At 39.3% G+C, this 26,780-nt stretch overlaps 1 protein-coding gene across 1 annotated transcript in view; it reads left to right on the top strand.

Annotated features, from left to right (window-relative positions):
- LOC150049833 (laminin subunit alpha-3-like) overlaps positions 1 to 26,780 on the top strand; it is a 129,530-nt gene that overhangs the window by 34,066 nt on the left and 68,684 nt on the right. Inside the window, 7 exon segments of the mRNA XM_090353538.1 lie at positions 10,001 to 10,118; positions 10,740 to 10,858; positions 11,967 to 12,137; positions 14,460 to 14,551; positions 19,034 to 19,149; positions 21,599 to 21,717; positions 26,162 to 26,252. Of these exon segments, the coding sequence (XP_090209664.1) occupies positions 10,001 to 10,118; positions 10,740 to 10,858; positions 11,967 to 12,137; positions 14,460 to 14,551; positions 19,034 to 19,149; positions 21,599 to 21,717; positions 26,162 to 26,252 (826 nt within the window).

Raw genomic sequence — 26,780 nt, 5'->3', positions numbered from 1 at the left:
TATAAGGAGTTTGTTGGAAAAATACTGGGCCCTATCCATCTTGAGTTTCTGGGGGACTGTGGAACCCCCTTCTCCTCTTTCTCCTGTTCTTCCTCCTTCTCCTCCTTCTCTTCCTCTTCGTCCTCACCCTCTCCTCTGTTTCCATCCAGAACACATGGCAATGTATACTTTGCAATGACTGAAGAGAGATGTTGCATTTGGATGGATCTGTGTCTTTCTTCCAAGGGAGAGAATTTTAGATTAACAGAGAAACAGTGAAACATACTTCCCAGTACACAGTGCCTTATTCCCTCCCTGTCCCCATAATGCCTTCCATGCTTTGTTCTTAGATAGCCCCTGCTCTCAAAATGCCACTTTTGTTTCCTCCCCTGTCATAAGTACCTGTGCTTTAATCTCTTTGCTATTTCTCCTTAGATTCCCTTGTCCCTGGAGGAGCACCCACCTCCACGCACGAGCACTTCTTGTGTGCCTTGCTCAGAATCAGATGTGCTGTGGGAGTCCACTCTCACTCTCATGCCAGCCCTTTGTGGTGGGAGTTCACTGACTGGCTCTGCTTCTTCTAGATGGCGAGTGAGAATCCAGAACTTGGTGTCACAGCTTTGCCTTGTTCCTTGAGAACACACCTGGGCCATCGGGTGGTCTCTGCTTAAAGTGTCACAACCACATGGAATGCCTATGCCACAGGGCATCTAAGGCAAGTCCACCATCCAGCGACCATATTGTGAATCCTCTAGTTTTAGTTTTTCCAGATGTAAAGGGGACATTTTGCTTCTATCTGCCGTGTTCCTCTGGCTTATTTCTTAGTAGGTTGGTAACTAGATCAGAAAGAGGAATAGATTTGACTGGATTTTCCAAAAATTCCAACATTATGTACTATTATTATTCCCAAGAGATTGCATACTTAGCTCCTGATTTTATTCTCTGACATTAGGATTCATTGCCTATAAGATATGAAGTGCTATTTGGGGGCTGGGTGCAGTGGCACATGCTTGTAATCTTACCTATTTTGGAGGTGAAGATAGAAGAATATGATTTGAGGCTACCAGAGGGAAAAAAGAAGTTAGTGAGACCCTGACAAAGAAAAAGACAGGCATGCTGGTAATCCCAGGAATATAGGATGCAGAAGTAGGAGCATCGTGGTTCCAGACCAGCTTGAATGAAAGCAGGAGACTCCATCTGAAAAAGGGCTAAAGCGTGAAGGGTTGGGGACATGATTATTTAGTAGAGTGCTTGCTTGGCAGGTACAAGGTGCTGAATTTAAAATCCAAGGAGAGCTGCAAAAGTGTTGCTTTTGGTATGCTTATTGTGTCACATCAAGTGTTCTATGTTCTGTGTTCTTGTACTCTATGTTCTAGAAACTCCCTCCAGATGGTTACATGTGCCTCTGTCCCCTTGCTTTCTCCAGAATTGATATCTATATAGTCGTTAGTGAGCTACTCTTTCACCTTGAAGTGTGAATGTTTTCACATTTCAATTTTATATTGCTGAATTTAGTTTTGCCTTGGGGGAAATCATATTCAAGTCCAAATGGTGTGTGGAAAGATTTACATCAGATATTTAAAACATATTTTTCCTAAAAAACATGTTATCAATGAGAATGATCTCCTAAGTGACCCCTTAAAAGCCCCTGTGTTCCCTGTGTAGCTAGCTATAAGAGCTTTAGCATTCCTATTTGTAAGATAGGATGGTAAAAGGCAGTAGTGAGTTTTATGGGAAGAGCCCCTCTTGTATGGCATTCCCTTGAAGGAAGGAAGAGAGATGAACTATCATTAGCTAGAACTTGGGTCCCAGTGGGTTTCATCTAGTTGATAATCAAAAGTCTTTTACAGAATATGCTGCTGGTGGAGAAAATGCTCCTGAACAGCAGTTTGGGTTCAAGTTCTGCACATAGAGTCTACTTGAGACTACTTCTTCACATACACCAGGACTGAAGATTCTTTGAATGACTTCATGTCCTCTTCTTCTCTAGAATTACCACCTTATCAGCACCTAATCTAGGCCTGGCCATTCTTTTTTATTGTAAAGGTGATATATTAGAGGGGTTACAGTTACATAGTCAGATAATGAGTACATTTCTTTTTGAACAGTGTCACCCCCTTCCTCATTTTCTCCCAGTTTTTTTTTCTCCCTCCTAGGCTTGGGTATTCTACTGGTAGATATTTTCCTTCAAATCTTTCATTAAGACTGTTAGTTTCCAAGTTATTGTTGCCTCAAATCCCTTTTAAGTTTTGGCTTAGGAATTTATTTTTCAGGCTTTTAAGCCTGAAGCAATTATGTTAAGCATTTTTTTTTTGCCAGGCTTGGGGCTTGACCTCAGGGCCTGAGCACTGTTAGTGGGTTTTCCTCAAGGCTAGAGCTCTACCACTTGAGCAACAGCACCACTTCTGGCTTTTTTCTATGTATGTGGTACTAAGAAATCAAACACAGGTCTTTGTGCATGCTAGGCAAACACTCGACCACTAAGCCAAACTCCTGGCCCCTGTTAAGTAATTTTTAAAAATAAAAATTTATACTTATACTGTCATATGCACATATTTGCATACTACCTGTAATGCTTTGATATGTATACAGAGAGAGAGAGAGCACGCAAAATCTTTAAACCAAGGTAAATGTATCTTCTCAAATACATATTGACTTGTAATGAAGCATTCAGTCTGCTATCCTCTAGCTTTTTAAAAATGTACAGTACATTATCTAGAGTTATCCTATCTGTGACAGCTCCGAACTTATTTCCCCTAACTATAACCTACTTCCTACTTCTTTATTATGTCAGTCCTGGGACTTGAAATCAGAGCTTGGATTCTGTCATTTACATTTTTCTCTCAAGGCTGGTACTCTCCCAGTTGAGCCACACTTCTACTTCTGGTTTTTTTGTGGTTAAGTGAAGTCCCATGCATTTTCCTGACCTGGCTAGCTTTGAGTCTCAGTTCTCAGATTTCAGTCTCAGTAGTTGTTGGGATCACAGGCAAAGAGACACCAGGTCCAGGCTTGACTTATATATTTTTAATCAGGAAGATGGAAACTGTGTAAGACTTCTCTCTAACTCCTACCCGAGTCTTGGTCTTCTACTGACTTGCACCTTGACTTCTTGAAAAGGGCCTAGGGAAATGGTGTGGCTAATTCAGTTCTGAGGTGCAGTCATGGAAGATATGAGGTAGAAATCTCCACATGAAAAGTAGAACTCAGAAGAGAAAGTTTGTTGACAAAATATCCTGGAAAGTGTTGGTGGCCAGGATGTGTCAACAGTGTAGTAGATTCCTCTAAGAACAATATGCAACGCTGAGGGGTGACCTGCTGAGCAGGTGCTACTGGGAGCCAGGAAGAGGAGCTGGAGGTTCTCCTTGGGTCTGAATGAAGCTCATCTTTCTGATAGAGCTAGTGATGGGGCTTCCTGTGCAGAGTGATGACAAACACAGCAGGAAGAGGTGCTCTAAGTAGCCGTTGGCAGGTGCACTCTTTGGACTGGGATTAAAGGATCCCATTTCAGTCCAGATGGTTTGAATTTTCATCACTGGCTTTGATTGTATTATGAAAATTGTACTTCAGTTTGAAAAATTCTTTTAAACCAAGTTACTGACATGGGGTTTAGTTTCACTCAGCCTGCATCTTCCCTTTTTGAAAAGAAAAAAAAAAATCTCCACACATTTTTCAGATGGGTACAAACCACGAAGTAAGTTTGTTTGGTTCCACAATTTTGTGGCTGTTTAAAAAATAACTTGTCATTTGTGTTATAGGGATGGATAATGGGAACATTTGTAATTTAGTTTTACAAGAAGGTTGCAGGCTACTTACAAACTACAAAATATGATAGTGGGGCTTGAAATTGAAAAATTAGAGGAAATGTTTGCACGGAAGAACAAGATAATGTTTTCATTGAGGCTGAGAAAGGAAAGGAAGGCTTGAGGAACTGTTCTATAGGGAAAACCATGTAAAAAGTCATTTTAAATACCTGGGTGCGGGGCTGGGAGTTTTGCCTAGTGGTAAGAGTGCTTGCCTAGCATGCATGAAGACCAGGGTTCAATTCCTCAGCACCCCACATACATAGAAAAAGCCAGAAGTGGTGCTGTGGCTCAAGTGGTAGAGAAAGCCCAAGGACAATGCTCAGGCCCTGCGCTCAAGCCACAGGACTGGTAAAAAAAATAGCTGGGTGCTAGTGGCTCATGTCTATAATCCTAGTTATGCAGGAGGCTGAGATGTGAGGATTGTGGGTCAAAACTAACCTGGACAGTAAACTCTGCGAGACTCTTATCTCCAATATATAATACTTCAGGAAACCAAAATATGTCACCCTAAATTGTTCTTCTAAACAACAATAGCAATAATAATAATAAGAATAAGAATAGTGACATTTGGCATTCCATTCTGTGATGTAATGAAAACACCGCTTAGGTACTGATGTGATTAAATATGCTTCCCTGAGCTGAGTGTGGGTGCTCAGGCCTGTAATCCTAGGTACTTGAATGGTAGAGATCTGAGAATCATGGTTTGAGGCTAGCTGGGGCCAAAGTTCCAAAGACTCCTGGGAATGATGGCATATGCCTGTTATCCCAGCTCTGGGTGAAGCACAATAGCTGGGTTTCTTAGCACATTGGGAAATGTAAGTGGGAGATTAAAGTCCAGACTAGCCTGAGCATAGAATGAGACTTTATTTCAATAATAACCAAGGCAGTAAGAAGGCTGGGTGCTCAAGTGCCTACCTAGCTTCAAGAGAGAAAATAACCAGATTTAGATTATGGGACATTCTTTGGTTCTGCAATAGGGCAGCTCAATATAGAACTTCAATATCTTCAATATTTCTTTGTCAGGAAATGCAAAGAATCCAGGGCCTGCTCTGGATCAAAAGAGACCTTATCTCTAAACAGCACAACGAATCCCTGATTGGATACTTGAATGAATAAAGGATAATGCCCATTGGGGCGTTATTAGAAAAATTAGGGAGATTTTAGTAGAGAACACATTAAATAAACTTTTATGTACATTTCACATTATCTATGAGCTTACACAGGAGAAATATTCACAATCTTGGAAGCTATAAGCTGAAGCATTTAAAGTTGAAATACCATGAGGTCTATAACTTTCAGAGACTCAAAAATGTGTGTGTGTGTGTGTGTGTGTGTGTGTGTGTGAATAAACAAATGTAGTGAAATGTTAGTAACAGTTGAGGAAACTAGGTGAAAAGTGTTATAGTAGTCTTTCATCACCCTATTTTTTAAGATTTATTTTTAGATTTGTAAACGCCCCCAAATTAAAAGTTGGAAAAGGAAAAACTTTTAAATGCTACTTCATAGATCATTCTGATTATTAAATTAGGAAGCTACTATTTCATTGTCATAAATGGGGACTTTGTGGGGGCAATAAATATATACGGTATAGCTGAGTGAGAAGCCTATTTTGAAAGTGACTTTAACTTCTTTTGCTTTTCCTTTTTTGTTGTTTTGACTTGTCTCCATTGTCAATTTGATTTCAATATCAACAGCATGTATTAAGCCCTGTTTTCCTTAATATACTTTGTGTGAATATGGGACTTTCCCAGTTGTGGTGTACATGACAGATGAAAGCAAATATTGCACCATGCATGTCTACTCTCTTTTAAAAGGAGAGTAGACAATTTGTATGAAGTAGATATTACTCCTTTCCAGTTCTTGAGCAAATACCTTTAAAAAATTATTTTTGTAGGGGCCGGGAGTTTGGCCTAGTGGTTAAAGTGCTTGCCTAGCATGCACGAAGACCCGGGTTTGATTCCTTGGTACCACATACATAGAAAAAAGCCAGAAGTGGTGCTGAGGCTCAAGTGGTAGAGCTCTAGCCTTGAGAAAGTCCAAGGACAGTGCTCAGGCCCTGAGCTGAAGCCCAGGACTGGCACAAAAAAAATTATTTTTGTAGACAAATAGACTCGAGAGTGTACTTGGAGTGATACATAGCTAGTGGGTTGCAGGACAGGAATCTCCTTCTTGGGGAGCTGACGTTACTACAACTTAGCCTAGCTCCACGACAGGGGTGTATCTGTCTTGCAGTTTGCCAGCTAGTACTCACCTGTTGAATCTAGTAGCAGTGATACAGCTTTAATTTTCATATATTGATTAGTTGGTTCATGGCAGTATTTTCCCCACTTTGGGACTACTACTGCTCCTTAAACTCAGAGCCTATATGTTGCTGTCCTTGGTCCCTGGTCCCTCTCTACTAGTAGGGGGGACGGGGAAAAACACACCCCGACCAGGCCAAGCCGCGAGAGGAAGGGGCCCACTGTCCTCCAGCACCCAGCCTTCTTACCCCGGAGCACAAACAGAGACACCACGCAGCTTCATCAAGGCAGGAAGATCTCTCTCTTTATTCCCTAAATCCCTCCTCCTTATATTGGGTGAGGGAGCCTATCAGTATCCAAGATGGACAGGACAAAGAGGTCCACGTGTTTTATCCCTACTACAAGCCTCAGCAGAAAGTTATTAGACATGGCGTTACTCGGCCTCCAACACCTATATACTCTCCCTTAGATTTTCTTGTTTAAAACTGGTGCTCTACCACTTGAGCCACAGTTATACTTTTGGCTTTTTGCTGGTTAATTGGAGATAAGAGTCTCACAGACATTTCTGCTCTGGCTGGCTTTGAATCATGACCCTCACATCTCAGCCATCTGAGTATTTTGATTATTGGCATATGCCACCAATGCCTGCCTACCTCATGTCATTTATTGAACACTTACTACACAAAATCCAAGAATGCCCTGAACCAAAAAAGTGTTGGGATATAACAAGCTGTGATTTCTGAAGCCTCAGAGCCTGCACCGGGGAGAACAAGAATCAGACAGGCCTGTCCTGTCTTACTACTCACTTTGAAGTCTTTTGAACTCAAAGTGCTCATCCTTACCTTTCATGTTTATTATCTGCCTTAATAAAACATGAGTTAAAAGACTGCTTTGCAACTCTACCTAGACAATCACCAAGATCCAAGCCATCATTGGCTTGTCACAAAAACATGTGGAGAGATTATAACTCAGTCACTTTGAGGCATTTCCCCCTCACCTCTTACCTTTGACCTTCAAGTATTATTTCTCTGAAAATGCATAACATTGTCTTTACTTTTCTACTTCTAGGGAGCAGCACATTCTGTTTTCATAAAGAGCCCTCATTTTTTAAATCACTGGATCTCAAGCATCACTTGTGTATGCTTTGAAGTATTTCCAGTGGCTCAAGAGTAAACATCAGTGCCTGAGAGTAAAAAAAGATTAGTAGAACCTATTTTAAATGAACAAGCAAGAGAAAACAGATTACTGCCTGCAGTTTAACCTGTGTGAGCCAGTCTGAGCACTCTTCAGAGAGCACTGGCTCTGTTTCACAATGACATTTTTAGTGTGTCAGGTCTCAGAGGGGATTTGTGCTTCACTGAAGCACCAGGCAAGAACTGACTGCATGTTTGGGGTTGGGGGAGTGTGAGTAAAGCAGGGCAGGAGTGGGAGCACAGAAATGGAGGGAGGCCCCTTTGTCTCCCCTACCCCTCCTAGGCATCTGTGTTTTTCCTTCCCTTCCCTATTTCAAATAAACAAATGAATGTATATACAATATAACAGACAACAAAGTCAGGTAACTGTTATAATGCTTTAAATTACCTAAGTACAAGATGAGGCCCCCAGCCATAGAGGCCACTTCATTTATTTGGCTTTTCGGAAGCAGAAAGTGCAACATTGGAAAGTTAAGGCACTTCAATAAGACTCTCCAGATGTATTATAATGTAACTCCTTGTGCCAGGCCTCCTATAATAACAATTTTAGTATATTTAGAAATAGCAATGTTTGTAACTTCTCTAAGAATTTATTGTCCCCAGGATCAGGCAGGTGCAGTATTAAGTCTGCATCAGGTCCTGTGGCATGGCTAATACTTGGTGGTTAGAATCCATGAGTCTCAGGATTTTTAAGCTCACAAGATGTGGGCTTGTTAAGTAAACTCTTTAAGCTATACTTTCCACAATTGTAATGTGACATCACTACAGCTCCTTTAAAAGAATTGTGTAATCTAATGGAATCTGTGCTGCCATCAGAAAGAATGACATCACTCCATTTGTAAGGAAATGGAAAGAGTTGGAAAAAATCATATTAAGTGAGGTAAGCCAGACCCAAAGGTACATAGGCTCCATGGTTTCCCTCATTTGTAATAATTAGTACACATTTAGGATTCTCCTAGCAGAGGATCACAATAGCTCAAAAGCTATGTATATATGGTCATACAGGATGAGACTAAATGAAATGAAGTCTAGGATATGGAAACAAGGGGTTTATTTTGTGATTGTTGTTCTTAATGTACTATGTGAAGTTATTTCTTTTCTTTTTCCCCTTATGGTTAATCTCATGTGATTGCTGTATCTGACTTTGTTTCCTAGTATATGCATTTATTTGAAATAGGGAAAGGAAAGGGGAAACAAGTTGATTGGGAGGGGGTAGGGGGATGGAGGGGGGAACAAAAACATGAGAAGGGACATTAAGGTTTGAAAAGTAATGCACCCATTATTTGAGGAATGTAACTGTAACCCCTGTATACATTTTTCTGACAATAAAATACAATAAAAATTGTGTAATCTAAATGAGAGAAAGCTCGATAAGTTTTAATGTGGCACTTGGAAACGGAGTATCATTCAATAAAACCTAGTATATGGGAGTTTTGGGTGGTACTGTGATGGTGAGTGGGAGTTTGGTAGAAAAGGTAAAGAATGCTTGTAATGATTCCTGTATTCAAAAATGTTTTTAATTGGAAGGGGCAGCTTGTGCCCGCAATCCTAGGTACTCAGGAATCTGAGATCTGAGGACCAAGGTTCAAAGCCAGCCTGGACTCTTATCACCAAATTAGCCACCAAAAAGCTAAAAATGGAAAGTGGTATAGCATTAAACTTGAATGGAAAGCTAAGGGACAGCTTCCAAGCCCTGAGTTCAAGCTCCAGTACTGGCATGAATAAAAAATGTGTGAATTGTTACAATGTACTATTAATGTCTACTAATAAAAATAGTAATTTGGAGTCTACCTATTCTTATATCTAAAAGTGCTATTATTTCTATGGGGATTGAGGGAGAAAAGGGTACAATTTTATGAGATGTATACTTATTCTGGTTTTCCAATTCGGAGCTCTTGAAATGCCTATAAATCCCTTCACTATGTAATCATGGTACATCTCCTTTGGGAATTGTTATTCCTACCCTTAGATACTGCTTTAGAGTTTTCAGAGGCTTTTTAATTCCTAATTGGTTTTGTTTCATGAATGTTGGTAGACCATCAGAGAGTGTTATTTTAAGCCCAAATAAACATGGGCTTGACTGGGACAAGACTGGCTGAAACACAAGATTTTCAATAATACGTATGATAATGATCACTTTCTTAGAGAAACCAAGGTGCTTCTTAGGACCAGGACAAAATGTGTGACTGACTGTACAGTGGTTCTCCATGTGGCTGAGTGCTTGTGGGATCCCCAAGGTCTTTCAGGAGCCCCTCAGACCCTAGGATTCCCCTTTTCCCCATTACAGATCCTTTCTAAATACTTCAACCAAAACAGTGTATCACAGTAGGCTGAGCACAGAAGCATGTATCAGAATGTAGCTGGCTTCAGGAAAGACAATATATCCATGGGGAATTGATTCTGGGCTGTCCTATTGGTTCTTCGTCTTAAAATGACTTAGCACAAATTATTATTGCTTGCCATCAGACGCCTCTGCTATGTAGACATGACCTGAGGACCAAGATGCTGTGTAGGCCAGTTGAAAGTCAGAAGTATATGGGCAAAGTGATAACAATGATGGTGATTAATGTCTGTATTTGGTGGTGAAAGAAAGGTGATAATTTTGACTCTGGGCATGATAATCTTCAGAGGCTGCACCCAGATAGAGATATCTGAGAGAGAGCTAGAAATAATGATAATGGATCTTGGGACTGAGGTTGTGGCTGGTACATTGCCTTGGGAATGTTCTGTAGAAACAGTCAAAGCTGTGGTAACTTTATTAATGGTGTCTCCTTTGTTTTGTCAGCTCTTCCATGTGGCCTATATTTTAATCAAATTTGCAAATTCTCCTCGTCCTGATCTTTGGGTCCTGGAAAGATCTGTAGACTTCGGAAGCTCCTATTCACCATGGCAATATTTTGCTCGTAAGTAATCTTCCTATAAAGTGACGAGGGGCATTAATTATTGGCAACAGGTCAAGACTTTGGACTTAGTTATCAAAGTTCTCTCTCAGTATGGCTAGGTGGGAGCTAATCATATTCAACCTTCCACTTTATACTCAAAATATTGACATTTCCCCAAGCGCATTGGGCTTTGGTTTCAAGGAAACAACACTTAGAACTAGAATTGCAACTTCTTTTTTTTTTCTGCAAGTTCTTCTATAGTAACAAATCCAGTGTTTTCCTTTTTATGAAAAATTAGGGAGTAAATCTAGTATTTATGGATCCTACATTGTGCATTATTTATTTTGAACTTTTTATTTTCATTAATGAAGAATGTCAATGTCTTTGGATCCTAGGACAAACTGCGTCAGGCAGGGATTTTGCTTAGAAGAACATCCGTTTTTTTGTTTGTTCATTTTCTTTGTGAAGGCATGAAAATTATTGTGATATCCCCAAATGCTACTGCCAAAAGTCAAGTAGCCTGGAATGGCCTTTTATCCCTCCTGAATCATAAACGTCATTATAAACTTTGAGCAGTCTAAAAGACCTCTGATTTTTCTCTTTCCATGTATCACTTTGTGATATTAAAGTATGTCTTCCTAGATTCTGAAGCAGACTGTTTAGAACAATTTGGGCAAGAGGCAAACATGGCTGTCTCCCGGGATGATGATGTTCTCTGTGTTACTGAATATTCCCGCATTGTTCCCTTGGAAAATGGTGAGGTAAGTACGCTTGGGAGACTCAGAAGTGAACACAAGGCTATCAGAGCTTTCATAATCACAAAAATTAAGATATTGAGGCTACCCAATTTAGGTCAAGAGGAAATTTTGAAGTAAATGATGAAGGATATCACTCCACCAAGGACTCAGAGTGAACTGGGTTGAAAACTCCATCTCGGGTTTCAATTTCTCTCTAGGAAATCAGGATTTAGGATTCAGTACCTACAGACCTTGAGGCCTCTTTTCTGGTGATAGATTTAGAAAGTTGTCTTTTGAAAAGGCAGCATCATCAGTTGGGGAGAAAATAATTCCTATCCCTTTGTGGTTCCATTTTATGAACTAAGTAGTCCTTTTGTGAAACCAGCCTGACTATTAGTATAGGATATTGACAAAGGGAGGTAGGGGAAATCAGAGGAAAATTCCATGGAAATGGCAAGATCATATCAATATGAATTGAGTTTCAGATACGTTTTCCTTAAGACTGCCTGTCTTCCTTTCTTTAGGTAGAGAAATCCTATCTCGGCAGCTACATCTAATAATTCCCAAGAATTAGTGGGTAGTTTGTGTTCAAAATGGTTGAACACAACCATATTAGCTCCACTGTTAGCCCCACCAATATTAAAACCTAGATTTTGTACAAATAGTTTTCTTTTTGCTCAGTTTTTGCAACCCTATTTTGATTTTTAAATTAAGTTGTTTATCTGATGCAGCTTGACAAAATTTGTTTTCTTATATTTATAAAGTTTAGCACTATATTTGTAGGTTTTATCATATTTGTCTATAGCTATATAGCTACAGACAGATAGATTATACCTTTAATATTTCATATTGTTATAGCCCCACAGAGATAAGGATAGAACAGATTTTAAAATGAGAAATCTTTGTAGAGGGCCTAGGTTTCAAGGATATATTGCCCAAATTCAGAAGCAATTAGGGAGGGAAAATGCAATTATCAATGTTGTGTTTAGACATAAATAAGATCCAAGACCACCCAAATACCTGTGGTGGCTCAAGGGAGCCAAATGTATTGGGAGAATACCTTATTTTTTAGTTACTTTCTGCTGTAAATTGATGGAGGGATTTATTTTGTCTTCATGTTTGCTTATCTTAGGTTGTGGTGTCCTTGATTAATGGACGTCCGGGTGCCAGAAATTTTACTTTCTCTGACACCCTGAGGGAGTTTACCAAGGCAACAAACATCCGCTTACGCTTTCTCCGAACCAACACCCTCCTTGGGCATCTCATCTCCAAAGCACAGCGAGACCCAACAGTCACACGGCGGGTGAGTAAGTTTTGGTAAGAGCCTAGTTAGCAATGTCATTTTTGTTACTCTAATTGCTTATGAAATAAATAGCCTTCAGCTCTTTCAAGCAGCCTTTACAAGCCAGGAATGATATAAGCATGTGAACTGTTCTTGCCTAAAATACTTAATTAGGAGTTTTGTTTATCTGAAAAAGTCATCACACTCAAAGAGATGAAAGGCAAAAGACTGTAGTCAGTTGAGATGAATTAATGACTACTATAATTAACAATTTCTAAAGCTAAGATTTATGACAAACTCGAGGTTTGTTTCTTGTCACAATCCAGTGTGGGTTGGGTGAAATCAGCTCTACACAGTTGTCCAGGGAATCAGGCCCTTTCTACCCTGTAGAACCTCAGAGTCTGCCTCTAGATTCCTTGTATCAAGTCATCAGAAGAAGGAAGGAGCACATAGGGTTCTCAACCATAGAGGTCACTTCCTCTGAGGAGATCTTTGCCTAGTATAGCTCCATTTAGGAGGTTGAGTAATAGAATCTAACTGGAGTAGAGGAGATTCTCATAAGCATTGGTACTCTGTCCACTATGTTGGATGTCCATTCTAATCATCCCTTACAGATGTTATAACTTGTCTCCTGGGCACAATATCAATGACCTTAGTTCACTTTTCTACGACCCTCTGATCTTTACTCACAAGAACATCCTTTTGGCCAAACAGGAAGCCAGAGGACAAGAAAACCCATGATACTAGTACAGTTCAGCCCGAGGGCAAATGAAAGATGCCTACTGTACCTTCTAGAATCTGGCTTCTTACTAGGAAGCAGCAGAGAGCTGGCAAAGAAAGGATAGGGTGAAAAAGTCTGCTACGGTTTCCAGCATTTTCCAGAAAGGCCGAACATCTTGAGTATAGATGATCCACCTTCTGCATTTCCTACCCACTTAGCATTCTCTGAACCCTTGTGTAGATGTGGGCCATGTTGGTTCCAAGGATCACTATTTATGAGGGAGAGATGAGATTCTTGATGGACTGCAGCTGGGCTCCAGATCACCATTTTCCTCCCATAAACTGTTTCTCTGAGGGTTGCAAGATTTGCACTATTATCTCTGTTCCTTGGGGGAACATAAACTGTTTCATTAAGTAAAGTTTGGGGAGCATGTCACAATCTCCACACCCATCTCCCAATATAAATTGTTGTCCGATCACATGAATCCTGTATGTGGCCGAGACTGTGTGTTTTTCTCTTTACACTTGGGAACAGAAATATCTCTGACAGTCTCAACACTGATTTTGTGAGGTTTCCAGTGCCCTCAGGCTAAGTCAAGCATTATCAGGAAGCTTTAATACTCTTTAACAATATTTAATGAGGGGACCAGAACAGAACCTCAACATCAAATGAATAAAACTTCTTTAAGATGATTATACTCAACAGCAGTAACACAGAAGCCTCTTCGTGAATTCAGACTTCTACTCGGACAGGTATTCTCCCTTGTAGATTGTTCCTCTATTCCCATAATCCTATGCAATCTCCTGCCAGGTCTGGAACTAGCATCAGGAGAGCCTGAATTATGGGCTAGTCCTCATCTGCCTGTGAAGCTTGATCTCTCTGGCTATTTTAGAATTAACTGATCTTTTTGACTCTGAACTAGCAAGGCTTGAACACTTGCCAGTCACTAGGAGCTTATGTCAGGCTTCGGCAATGGATCAGGTCTGTCTTTGTACATACTCACGTTAGTAGATATGAAATTCAGAGTGCAAAGTTTATTTTTGGTAAATAACTGTGTACAATGTATAAAACCCAGATTTACAAAGAAACCCTGCACTTAATTTCTTCCCATTAGGTTGAAGAGTAGAGTTCTTTTCTTCAACATATTTAAAGTTCATAATAGTGCTTCCCTTGGCTTCTTCACGCGAGGCTAATGATCCGCCACTTGAGCCACAGCTAAAGTTCCAGCTTTTTTCTAGTTGATTGAAGAGAAAAATCTCTCAAATTTGTCCAGTTGGGCTGGATTTGAATCTCAATTCTCCGATCTCCTCAGATTCTCTCCACCTCATGAGTAGCTAGCATTACAAGCCTGAAGCCACTGGCACTGGGCTTGCATTTGCTTTTTTGTTTTAATGTACAAATTCAGAATTTGTCTTAATTAAGATTAAGAAATTCATGTCCTTTGTAAGACAAGTTTCAAGTAAATGGGACTCTTATTTATGTTGAGGATGACAGGAGAAAAGACTGAAGATTATAAAACAAAAAAAGAAGCTGAGCCAGCACAGATGAGAATTAAAAACTTTAAGGAGACACTTGGCATTGTTGTTTAGAGAAACTGACATGTCTTGTTTTCTGTTGCACAGTATTATTACAGCATAAAGGATATCAGCATTGGTGGGCAGTGTGTTTGTAATGGCCATGCTGAATTGTGCAATGCAAACAATCCTGAAAAGTTGTAAGTACATTGTGCAGATCCTTTATAAAGTCTTGCTATGAATGTATCTATTTGTCTGGTCTCATGTACCTAGTGAGGATATTTTCTTCTAGTAAATATCTCTAGGTTTCTGCCTTCAGTATGAATGCTTCAGGGTCAGAAAAAGGTGGCATGTATGTCATTCCTCTTCTTCAGCCCTCTGCTTCCTTCTACAGGTCCTCAATGACTTCACTGCAGGCATTATTAATCAAGCACAGCTCTCCAAATCCAGGAAAATGTCCGAGGTGACCGATAATTTTTTAGCCACAGTTTGATTTTTGCCATGTTTGACATTTTTTTCTACCTCATGATAGACTAGAAGGCAGAGAAAGTGAGAACACATGCTGGTCCTGATTTACTAAGTGCATTCTCGTCTCCATACAGCAAATCCTATGTGGCTGCCATTAAAGAGACAATGATTTAGTCAAATGGATTTCAGCCCCATTTAAACTCTACTTACATAAAGGAGTTCAGTGATGAAAACCTAGTTCTAAAGCCACTATGATTTCCAATATTTAAATCATGCTTTTTTTCTAGTACAGATTATACATTAGCGACTTAAAAAGAATTATAAAGGAAAACAAAACTCTTAGATTTTTTTGGAAGAAGGGTTACAAAAATATTTGTGAGTAAATCTAGAATACTATTGAATATTGAATATTGTCATAGGAGCATTGTTCAAAATATTCTGAGTAATAAAGTCTATGCTTTAATCATTTATTCCATAGAGGGAAGGTTATGAAGGAACTTCTTGTCATCTCATGACATTCTCTCAGGCTTTTCTTCTTTCCTTTTCTGAAACAGTTCTTGGAAGCATTTTGTTCCCCATCTTTTCCAATGCAAAATTGCTATGTCAAACAATCTTTTTTTCTTCTTCTCTATGCCATTTTTGCATTTAATAGTATGCTTGCATAGTGCCTGCAATCATGTCCAGTATAAAATTCATTTCAGATGAAGATAAACAGCTTTTCTACTAAGGCCATCATGAAAGAGGCTGTTCTAAATACCGATAACAGGATCTAAGATTCCTCTCATAACTTAACCTGTGCTGCCAGATAAGCCATTAAGACTGATTGATATAAGGAAGAGAAGTAAAATGTGTTATTAACCTTATTTTAATGGAATCAGGAGTATAGGTTTTCAAGTCCTTTTAAAATATAAGAGTACGGTTCAGTAAGGTTTGGTGCACTCACAATATTCTATAGCTGGTCTTTAAAATTCTTTTAATCTTGCAAAAACAGAAAACTCTGCAACAATTAAATAATTGCCCATCTATGTCTACTGGTGGGCCCTGGTAACCACTATTCTACTTAAGCTTTCCTAATTTGACTTCTTAAAGAAGTAGGTTCATATAGCCTTTGTCTTTTTGTGATTGGCATAGTTCATGGCTTTAAGGTTTATCTGTGTTGAACATGTGTCAGAATTTCCTTTATAAGGCTGACTAATGCACTGCTGTTTAGACCACACCTACAGATGGATCTACAGGTTCCTTCCAGCTTTTGAATATTGTTACTAATACTGTGAACATACTTTTGTGTGCTTGTTTTGTTTTGTTTTTAGAGATATAGTTTTCATAAAGTAAGACACCTGCAGTTATGTTGCCAATTCAAGAGGGTTGCTAATAAGGGAAGGATATTCCTGGATGCTAGATCAAGTTGTAATTTTCTTTGCCTCTCTCAAGTAATGTCCACAATTCCTCATGAGCAGCACTTACCAGAGATGTATACTACTTTCAGTCAGGTTCAGATGGATTCTTATTTAGGCTTTGTTTCGTGTTCGGGCAGAATCGTCCCCTATGGGCTTGTCTGGTGTGTTTTGTGACCAGCAACATTCACCAAATGTGGCTATCCATCCTTCAGGGATGAGGTGGTGCTCCTGAGAGCACCTCCTTCTTGACCACTGTTTAATTATCCAGGGCTTATTCATTAATGATGAGTCTGCCTCTACCATGTACCATATTAGACATTAGGTATTTAGAGGCCCTTCTAATGTCCCTGAGCCTGGGACAATGGGGCCATGTGGGAAAAGAGTAAATGTTTTTAGAGAGGGGCTAAGATTCCCACTTAGAAGGACTCCCCCATCCCTGTTGATCCTGACAGACCTAGAAGAGTGCTGTCCTGGGTGGAAAATGGCTCACAGTGCATGTGGAGCAGGGAGGCCACCCTCTGCCTTGGTGGATGCCTCACTTTGCTGTTGGTTCACTTCAGCACAACTGCTTTGCCTTCCCCTGCCTAATGGTTTTCTTCTGTCCATCAGACTGACCTCGAACAAGTGCTCATGAGATCTAAATACATGAATAGGAAAAAAATATTTAAGATGATTCAGTGGCTTAATGGAAGGAAGCAAGGATAGACAACCAGTAAATCTGGTTGCTAACCAGTAAAAGACTTTTACCAGGCATGTGTTCTATATTGACGTGATACATGCGTGCTTACTTATTCAATTCTAGACTTCCAGAAGCCAGTCAAACAAGGGTAACCTGCTTAGTTTTATATTTCACTATGATAGCCAGTGGTTTGGGAGAAACATGATTGTAGACACAAGGACTAGGTAAGTGTTCTTTTCCTATACTCAGGGAGTCATCACTGAAAGTATTCTTTAACCAATGACATCTTTTTCATATATGTTTTATTGTAATTAATAGAAGGGTTACATTATATTCACCAGATAGAAGGTGTATTACTTCACAAACATTGATACCTTTTCTCATGTCTTGGTCCCCATTTCCTTCCCCCACCCCCACCACCGTCTTGTTTTCCCTCCTTCCCTATCTGATTTCTAATAACCAAATAAGCATATATACAATATATCAGATAACAAGATGAAATATTGTAACAATATGAGATAACCAAGGGACAACAAAAGAGATGGAGATAACATAGTACATTAAGGACAATAATTACTCATTATATGGCTTTTTTTTTTTGCCAGTCCTGGGCTTGAGCTCAGGGTCTGAGCACTGTTCTTGGACTTTCTCAAGGCTAGAGCTCTACCACTTGAGCCTCAGCACCGCTTCCGACTTTTTTCTATGTATGTGGTACCGAGGAATCGAACCCGGGTCTTCATGCATGCTAGGCAAGCACTTTAACCACTAGGCCAAACTCCCGGCCCCATTATATGGCTTTTTTAAACAGCATTTTTTATAGCAGACACAAGTACGCATTTTCCTAATGATCTTTACCTTGGGCCAAGAGAGAATCAGGACATCAACAGCCTGGGGTTGTCAATATGACTTGGACAGTTACTCAACTGCTTTTTAAAAATTTGCTGTGCTCAATTTTAATTCCACCTAGAAGTGGAGTGAGACCATATGACCCTCAAGCAGTCCTCCCTAAATATTTTTTCAGTCTAGCATATGCTAAAGCATTTCATTTGCAATGAGCTGAAATTGCCTCTCCCTGTCCATTTGGACCCCAGCTGCTATGTGCTGCCAGTTAAATTATAGCCAGGTGCTTCTTCAGGAAGTTGGGCAGGGAGAGGATGACACCTCCTCTGAGGACTGACTGAACACATGCCATCCACCTCTCCTCACAGAGGAGTCATGAGCTCCAGTTGTGAGCTTGAGCTCTTGGCCTGAGCACTGTCCCTGAGCTCTTCAACTCAAGGCTAGCACTCTACCACTTGAGTCACAGAGGCACAATGGATCCTTCCTTTTTTTTTTTTTGCCAGTCCTGGGGCTTGAACTTAGGGCCTGGACACTGTTCTTGAGCTTTCTCAAGGATAGCCACTTGAGCCACAACACTACTTCCGGGTTTTTCTGTGTATGAGATACTGAGGAATTGAACCCAGGGCTTTGTGCATGCTAGGCAAGCACTCTACCACTAGGCCATAGTCCCAGCCTTAGACAGCTCTTTTGACAAAGGATAAAATGACAATTCAAAGCTTAGAGTTTCAATCCAATGCCATGAATACAAACATTTTATCTTAACATGAAAAATTTTTGAAAGAGATGCAAAAATTTCAGATTTTGACACTTCAGCCTTCTGAATGATCTCAGCTTTTACCCTGCCATAGGACTAGAACAACTGAAACTGAGAGAAAAAAGCCAGAGGAGTGCTTTTCTATGAGATGACCCCAGATGTCAGTACATATATGATAACATATTCAAGGAAGCAGTGTATCCTTCCCCATTTGCTCATTTATTATACCTTAATGTGGTAGAGAAGAAAGAACTGGGGCTTCAAAGCCAAACTTAAGTGTAAAATCTGATTCTCCCATTTATTATTACTTTTTGACCTGTGGCAAGTGTCTTAATACCTCTTACTTAACATTATCACCATTGAAAAATGGGGATCAGAAGCAGTGTGTAGAGGACTTGGCATGATGTATGCCAAGTGCTTTGTTCTTTAAATTACTCAATGCATGCTCCGTGGGCATTCCCAGGACTGCGTGCATCTGTCAGTTTTGCTCACAGGAACAACAAAACTTCTCAGTCACTGAGACATGCTTTGTACCCACATCCAGGTTCCGATGTGAATGCCAGCACCACACCTGTGGGGAGACATGCGATCGCTGCTGTGTGGGGTACAATCAGAGGCGCTGGCAGCCTGCAGTGTGGGAGCAGAGCAATGAGTGTGAAGGTGGGTCCTGGGCAGGACTGAGGACTGAGGCCTTCCTTGCTGTGGGTTTCCCTCCTCTCCACCTAAGCACGGAGGGGCTGGAATCATGTCAGTTTTAAAGTCTGGTACTGTTTAGCAATCCTCTGTTATTTGGGGGTGATAAGGTCCAGGGCCCCCTAAGCCATGGATAGTAGTGAATCCTACAGGTGCTAAGTGCTTTTTCTATTTTCTGTGCAAATATTTCTCTGGTAAAATGGAATTTATAAGACTGGGCACCAGTGGTTCATGCCTATAGTATTAGCCAGTCAGGAGGCTGGGATCTGAGGATTGTGTTTTGAAGTCAGCCTGGCCAGGAAAGTCTGTGAAACTCTGATCTCCAATTAAGTACCAAAACACCAGAAGAGGTGCTATGGCTCTAAGTGGTAGAATGCTAACCTTGAGCTCAGAGGGTTTGCATTTAAAACTTTTCACTTACTTATTCCTGTACGTTTCCATTTAATATTTATTTTCAGATGAGGTTGATGCCCAGAATTGGAAGTGCTCAGGGAGTAGGTTGGGGATGGGAAGTGTGGTGTAGTTAAGTGGGACTGAGGCATGTGCAGGATGGAGGAGACCAGAGGAAGAAGGAAAAATTAGGGGATTTGGTTACCAACTCATGGGTATAATACAGACTAGGAAAACTGGTTTTAGTGCAATAAGCCCTAAGTTCTCCAATTGTAAATTTTCTTTTTTTTAAATTGTATTTTATTGTCAGAATAATGTATAGAGGGGTTACAGTTAGATTCATCAAGTAATGGGGTAAATTTTCTTTTAAACTAATTTGGGGAAGCACATATTTATTCCAAGTAGAGAAGACATTTTTTGTGACCTTTACTTCATGACTTTAGAGTCTGTGGACCATTATTATTATTATTTGATAAAATATTCATAACATTTGAACATAGATTTTTTTTAAAATTACCAACAGACAATTAGATCTAGGCTTGCTGAACTAGCTGAATAATGGTCTGTACTTCAAACATTTTAGTCAGATATTTTTATAACTATGAAGAGATAGCACTGATAATCTTTTAGGACCAGTAAACTTACTTGAGAATCATTTCTATTTTTTTAAAAAAAATTATCTTTAAGTAGTTGTACAAAGGGGTTGCCGTTTAGCAAGACAGTTTAAGAAAATATCTTGATCAATGTCACCCCTTGAAAGGTATTTCTAATGAGGAGTTCCAAGAGTGTTTTGAGAGATGCTAGTATTGTTGGTGTTGCGTATGGTGAGACTATTGAATGTCTGAGTCAGGCCATTCCTTCCTCCTAGTCAAGCCAGCAGGTTCCTTCTCAGGGACTTCCCATTTCTCACAACTAGATGGTGCAGCCAGAAAGAGGGAAAAGAAATGATTGGACACTTGTGCTTTCTCCTCAGCTGTGGTCAGGCTCTGGGGTGTGATGCTTTGAGACAGTGTTATTTCACGCACCCCAGCATTTGCAGCTTGAACCCTTTTCTAGAATAGTGGGACTCTTTAAGGAATGGCACGCTTCACGCCAACACACAGGAAAATATTTTAACATTTCCTTTCCTAAGGTTTAACAAACTGTCAAAGTAACTGAAAATTATAAAATAAAGTTAGCTAATGATTAAAAGTACAAATGTTATGCAAAGTAGAACAGTGAGTCTCATTAGAATCTAGCTTTCAAATACTATTTCTATTACATGGTTAAAAATGTGCAGATTTCTTAAGCTTGGCATGGTGGCACATGCTTGGAATCTCATTACTTAGGACAAGTTTAAGACCACTTTGGACTTCATAGTGAGACCTAGCCTCCAAACCAACCTACACACAACAATTCTTAATAAACAGCTGCTATAGTAAATAGACCTCACAGTCAAGTGAATTTATTATTTTCTTCACTCTTCCTCTGTAAGTTTAGGCATTAATTTCATCTCTAATTCATCAATACCGTAAGTAGTACTAAGGATAAATGTTTAGAGTATTAACTGAGGATTTTGCAGCCAGAGACATGCTGAAATTCAGCGCCTCTTATTTATGATTGTGTACATATCTCTTAGTTTCTCTGAGCCTGTTTCCTTACTTACTCTACAGAGTTATTGAGCAGATTAACAGCCATAATATTTTCCCCAGAAATAGAGAATTTGTTAATTATTGCCAATAATAACTCTATGCACAAATTATAATGGCATTTTGGTGCACTTTAGTTTGTTACAATTATATATTGTTTTCTTTAAATAAAAACGAAACTTCCCTCATTTTATACCAAATGGAAGAAATTATTACATCATATTATACACTGATCTTTGTGTAAAAATCCCTAAATTCCCCACAAAGATTATCCATGGTATTCCAGAATAGACTTACTTTAGCTGATTTGGCAATGATCCTATCTGGGGAATTTAATAAGTATCTCAGAGGAATGATGGGATATTGACCTAATGTGCTTTTCTTTTTTTCCTTTTCAGCCTGTAACTGCCATGGCCATGCCGTCGACTGTTACTATGATCCAGATGTTGAGCAGCAGCATGCGAGCTTGAACAGCCAAGGCATCTATGCAGGTGGAGGAGTCTGCATCGACTGTCAGGTAAAGCAGTACTTCAGTCAAGGTGTATGTGCCATCACAGGGGCTGGGTCATGCCGTAAACCCTGCTCTCATGAAAGAGGCATGCCATAGAAAGTATTTCCTGAGAACATTTCTTCACCTCTGATGCAAAAGTCCTTATTAAATCCTGTTGTTGTTTTGTTTTTTTAAATCATGATACAAGGAGGAATTGCATTGGCCAGTCACCAAACCTTATATTCCCTAAACCCTAATTAGAAGCACTAACGTTGCATCTCTTATGTAGGATAACGAGGTTCACCAGGATTCCTTGCATGCTAAGATTACAAGCATATTTATGCAGTCCCATAAAGGGCATGTGCAGAAACCTTGCAACTAACTCCATCAGTGGGCTAATGCATTCCTTTTAAAAGGAATAAGACCAGGATGTTTATTCTTCATCTATTTACTCTGTGAATTTTTTTTTTGCCAGTCGTGGGGCTTGAATTCAGGGCCTGAGCACTGTCCTTGGGCTTTCTTCAAGGTTAACACTCTACCACTTGAGCCACAGCACCAGTTCTAGCTCTTTCTATGTATGTGGTACCAAGGAATTGAACATTTGTGCATGCTAGGCAAGCATTCTACCACTAGGCCAAACTCCCGGCCCCATGCCTTGGAATTTTTAATCAATGGGATAAAGCATGAAAAGAAAAACATAAAAGGGAAGAATCAAAAATTTCTATTTTCATATGATTATTGACACAGAGTATCGTAAGGCATATCCAAAACAGTCAATAGATACAAGTATTTTGAAAGATGTAATGTTTATAGACTTAAAAAAATCTCAATATTATTGTCAGTTCTCCCAAAATGGATCCAAAAACATATGTAGATTTTGGGGTAGAGATTAATAAGTAGACCTTAAAGTTTATATAGATATATGCATGGTTTATACTATCAAAAGTGAATCTGTGAGCTGGGTGCCAGTGGCTCAAACCTGTAATCCTAGCTACTCAGGAGTCTGAGATCGAGGATCACGATTCAGAGTCATCCCGGGCATGATGGTCTGTGAGACTCTTATCTCCAGTTAACAGAAAACCAAAAGTGGTGCTGTGGCTAAGTGGTAGAGCACTAGCCTTAAGCTGAAGAGCTCAGTAACAGTGTCCAGGCCCAGAAGTCAGCCCTCCACCAGCCCCCCCCAAAAGTCAATCTGTGGTCACACAATATTACATAAGTATGTACAATTTTTATGTTTGTCTGTGTCAGTCAATAACTACATGTAAATAGCAAGTAAAAAGTTAAAGTATCTATCTTATGTCAAGCTATCTACAAAGCTACATTATCAGAGCAGTGTGAAGCTGCTGTAAGAATGGACAAAGCCACCAATGTAACAACCCAGGGGGCACAAAGACAGAGACTCATTTTTGTGCATTTGATTTTTGAGAATAATGCAAAATAAATCCATTTCGTAGGAAAGAAGGTCCTTTCAAAATAATAGATTCTGGAATAAGTGGACTTTATGCAGAAAAAGTGAACCTTGATCCCTACATACTCAAAAGAGAGAAAATTAAATTGGTATAAGTCAGAGACCTAAAGTAAAACTCAAACTATAAAGCTTTAGGAAAAAAGATAGAACAAGATTCAGAAGATGAACAAAGTTATCTTGGTCACAGAAGGCAGTAACCATGACAAATACACAAATTAGAGTCCATTAAAATTTGAGGCATGCTCATTAAGATGCTATTAAGAAAATAAATGCAAGCACAAAACCCTAAATTCAGACCACACTCATTCTCTCATACCTCTCCCCAGCCTGAAAAAGGCAAAACAGGTAAAGGAAATAAGTAGGCAAGTTGAAGACAAGGAGAAAATATTCACAACCCATAAATCTGATAAATGATCGGCATCTAGGATAGATAAAGAACTCATATACCACAGTTACCAAAAGATATATCACCCCAAAGTTTATCATCTTTTACAGACATGTGTTATATTTATATGCTTGCTCCCTGATTTCTTGTGTCTTCAATGTCTTTTCTCATTATTTATACACTGTCTCTTAAGCACACATACACCACATAAAACTAAGAGAAGGATCCAGATTCAAAGGGAACCTATGTGACCATATTCCTGTAGTAAATCAGGACAGAAAAGATATTTGAAAAGTCAAAATGTACCTTACTTCCAGGACCCATAAAAAATTAAAATTAGAAAAGAGTGTCATCAACAGACCAGGAAATGTCAAGAGATTCTAGAATGGAGCATATAGGTATGACTACAGTAATGATTCAGAGGCAAAACAAGGAATTGATTGTGAGGATTTAGACAAACTTGTAAAACTGTACTGAAATGTATAAAGGAAGATCTATATGGAGAGTCATAATGTGACTGTATATACATGCCATTTCTCTGAAACAAATCTGTAAATTCATTGCATTAACAGTCAGAATTTTAGTAGGACTCTTATGAAGGTTGACTAATTCTAAGCTTTCTTATTAAGAAGATATATATGAATATATTTTAAATAGGATAGCTTTTTCCTGACATGTGGCATTTGAAAAGAGACTTGAAAGAGTAAAGGAATTAGGCAGACACCTTGAGGGAGGGGGAGACCCATTCTAACACTGTAGGCTGAATGGCTGGTAGGGCAAAGGGCTTAAAAAGGTACCAGAAACCTAGTGTAGCTGGAAGGGAGTGAATCCTGGAGGAAGGAATCCAAAGAGGTGACAAAGCTCAGATCATGTGGGGGCTTTTGTGCCTTTGTAAGGAAAATCTATTATGGAGATAGGGTGGCCAAGTGCCTCCATATGTTTGAGGTTCGCAGAAATGGAGCGCCAGAAAGAGTTGGTCAAAGATCTAAGAGAAAGAGGCAGAGAGATGGGGTTTGCCTAAATCCTGGAAAACACCTTGTAAATGTTCTGCTTAGAAGAATTCAAGGATGAGACTGAACAGAATAGGGACTGCTTTATAGAGGAGAATTCCATTAAGATCCTCACTGGGTGGAGTTCAAGGAGGAGTAAGAGGAAGGGTGGTTTCCTGATTGTAGAGACTCTGTCTACATTTACTCTAGTCTTCACCTTGCATATTTGAAGTTTTCTTGTTGGACATCATGCAAATGCAGTGTCAAGTACTCCTCCTCCCAGAAAGATTGCTTTCCTCAGATCTCCAAAACAGAAACTATGGAGCCACCACTGTCCTTTTGTCCTGACCTGACCAGAATCATAGTGGACATGAGTACAGTGGTGTGTTTTATTTTCTAGAAAACTACTCAAATATCAAGCAACCTCGAGATAATGATCCCATCTTCAGAGTATTTCATCACTTTGTCTCTGCCTTTCATTGATGTTTAAATGCACAACTTTTTTTGTGTACAGAGATTTTTTATGATGGGGAGGAAAGGTTACCTACCTCTGTGAACACTTCTCATTTTCTAATTAGAAGATAACTGGCAGCCAAGGATAGCTTGTTGGCCTCAGTCTGTGATAGGTCACAGTGGCCAACAACAAGTGGAGGATTCATTGGCATTTGGTGGGAAGACAGGGTGGACTGCAGCTGTTCGTTATTTGCCTAAGATGTTTGTGGTCTAAATGTTAAATCAGAGAAGTAGCCAGCATGGCTTTTAACCTCATTGTTAAAATGATCTCAGATTTCAGCCCACAGGACAAGAGTAATAATAAAAAGAAATCTGTAGTTAATAAATGCTTCTAAAACGTGGAAGAGGATACAGAATAAGGCTTTGTCTTTTCTTCTGTACTTCTATCCAGATTTTTGTTTGGGTCAGAGTATATTTGTTAATTTCCTATGGGTTTTCTTTTCATTCATGAAAGAACTCTGTCCTCTGAATTCTTTCCAAATTAGAGAGAGGCAGAATTAAGCTAAGTCTGTGGTGTATAATTCTTGGAAACTGTTGATGCATAATTTGATTTTATGGCAATCAGGAGGATTAACCATGAACTAGAAAAAGTCTTCTAGTATTGTACTTTGTATATGAGACTCATGTCTACATTTTCATTCACATAATGCAAATATCTGAAAAATGGTTTCCTGGCTAAAACACAGATAAAATGAGAATGAATAGAGATTTAAGTTCTGAATCTGTTTTTTCTTCCAAAATAGGAAAAGGTATAAATACAAACAAGGCCTTTTGTTCCTTGGATTAAGACTATAAGTGGGAATTATCAGTTTTTCTGAATGAGGTGATGAGACCTAGTTTTTTAGGGATTTTTTCCCTCACTCAAAAGTCAAACACTTCATTAAAGCAATTCCTTTCACAGAGGAGAAATCCTGGGCTTTCCAGTGGGAAAAAATTTCAGAGCCACGGTTTAAGCCAGTATCTCTGAGTATCTCTGGCAAGTCTTGGAGAGCCAAGGTCAAGATCAGTGCTTATGTTTTCAGTAATTTTGAAAGTAGCATTGTTTAAGATGAAATTATTTCACTGGACATTCTAAATGTTTTTAAACATTTCAATATGTTTTTTGTTTCTTCCTAGCACAACACAGCTGGTGTGAACTGTGAAAAGTGTGCCATGGGTTATTACCGCCCTTATGGAGTTCCGGTTGATGCCCCTCATGGCTGCATCCGTGAGTTTCAGGACAGCTTAATATCTCTTAGACTGTGTAGAATGCTCCAAGGATGTCCCAGACTCAGTTCTGACTGGAGGACAATCTTCTTTCCTTCTCCTTTTCTATTATTTGTTCCACTCTTCTTAGCTTGATAGCCTCAGGAAGTTACATAATCATTCCAAGCCCCATATTTCTTACATGTAAATTGAAACAGTAATATATTTCATAAGATCAAATGAAATGTCAAAAAGAATAGCTAGGAAAATAGTTAATCTTGGAATTGTCACCTATCAGGTCTGCTGTGAATGTTTTTCCACTTTATGTTGTGTTGGCATGATCTCTAATAATTTTAATTTCTGTCAAAATTTGTACCAAAACAACACACAAGGACTTTAGAATAACCATAGTGCTGAAATTACAAGTTGTACTTGCCATATGCAAGACATTGCAAGTACTTACATGGAAGTCCTACTTAATTATCACAAAATACTGAGCACATTTTATTCTCATTTCTAGGAGGAAGAAACCAAAGTCTGAATAGTTAAA

Source organism: Megascapheus bottae, chromosome 19, assembly GCF_031878675.1.
Source record: "Megascapheus bottae isolate mThoBot1 chromosome 19, mThoBot2.hap1, whole genome shotgun sequence".
Lineage (NCBI taxonomy): Eukaryota > Metazoa > Chordata > Mammalia > Rodentia > Geomyidae > Megascapheus > Megascapheus bottae.
Note: the sequence above shows the minus strand (reverse complement) of the source record. Positions and strands in the feature narration are given on the sequence as shown.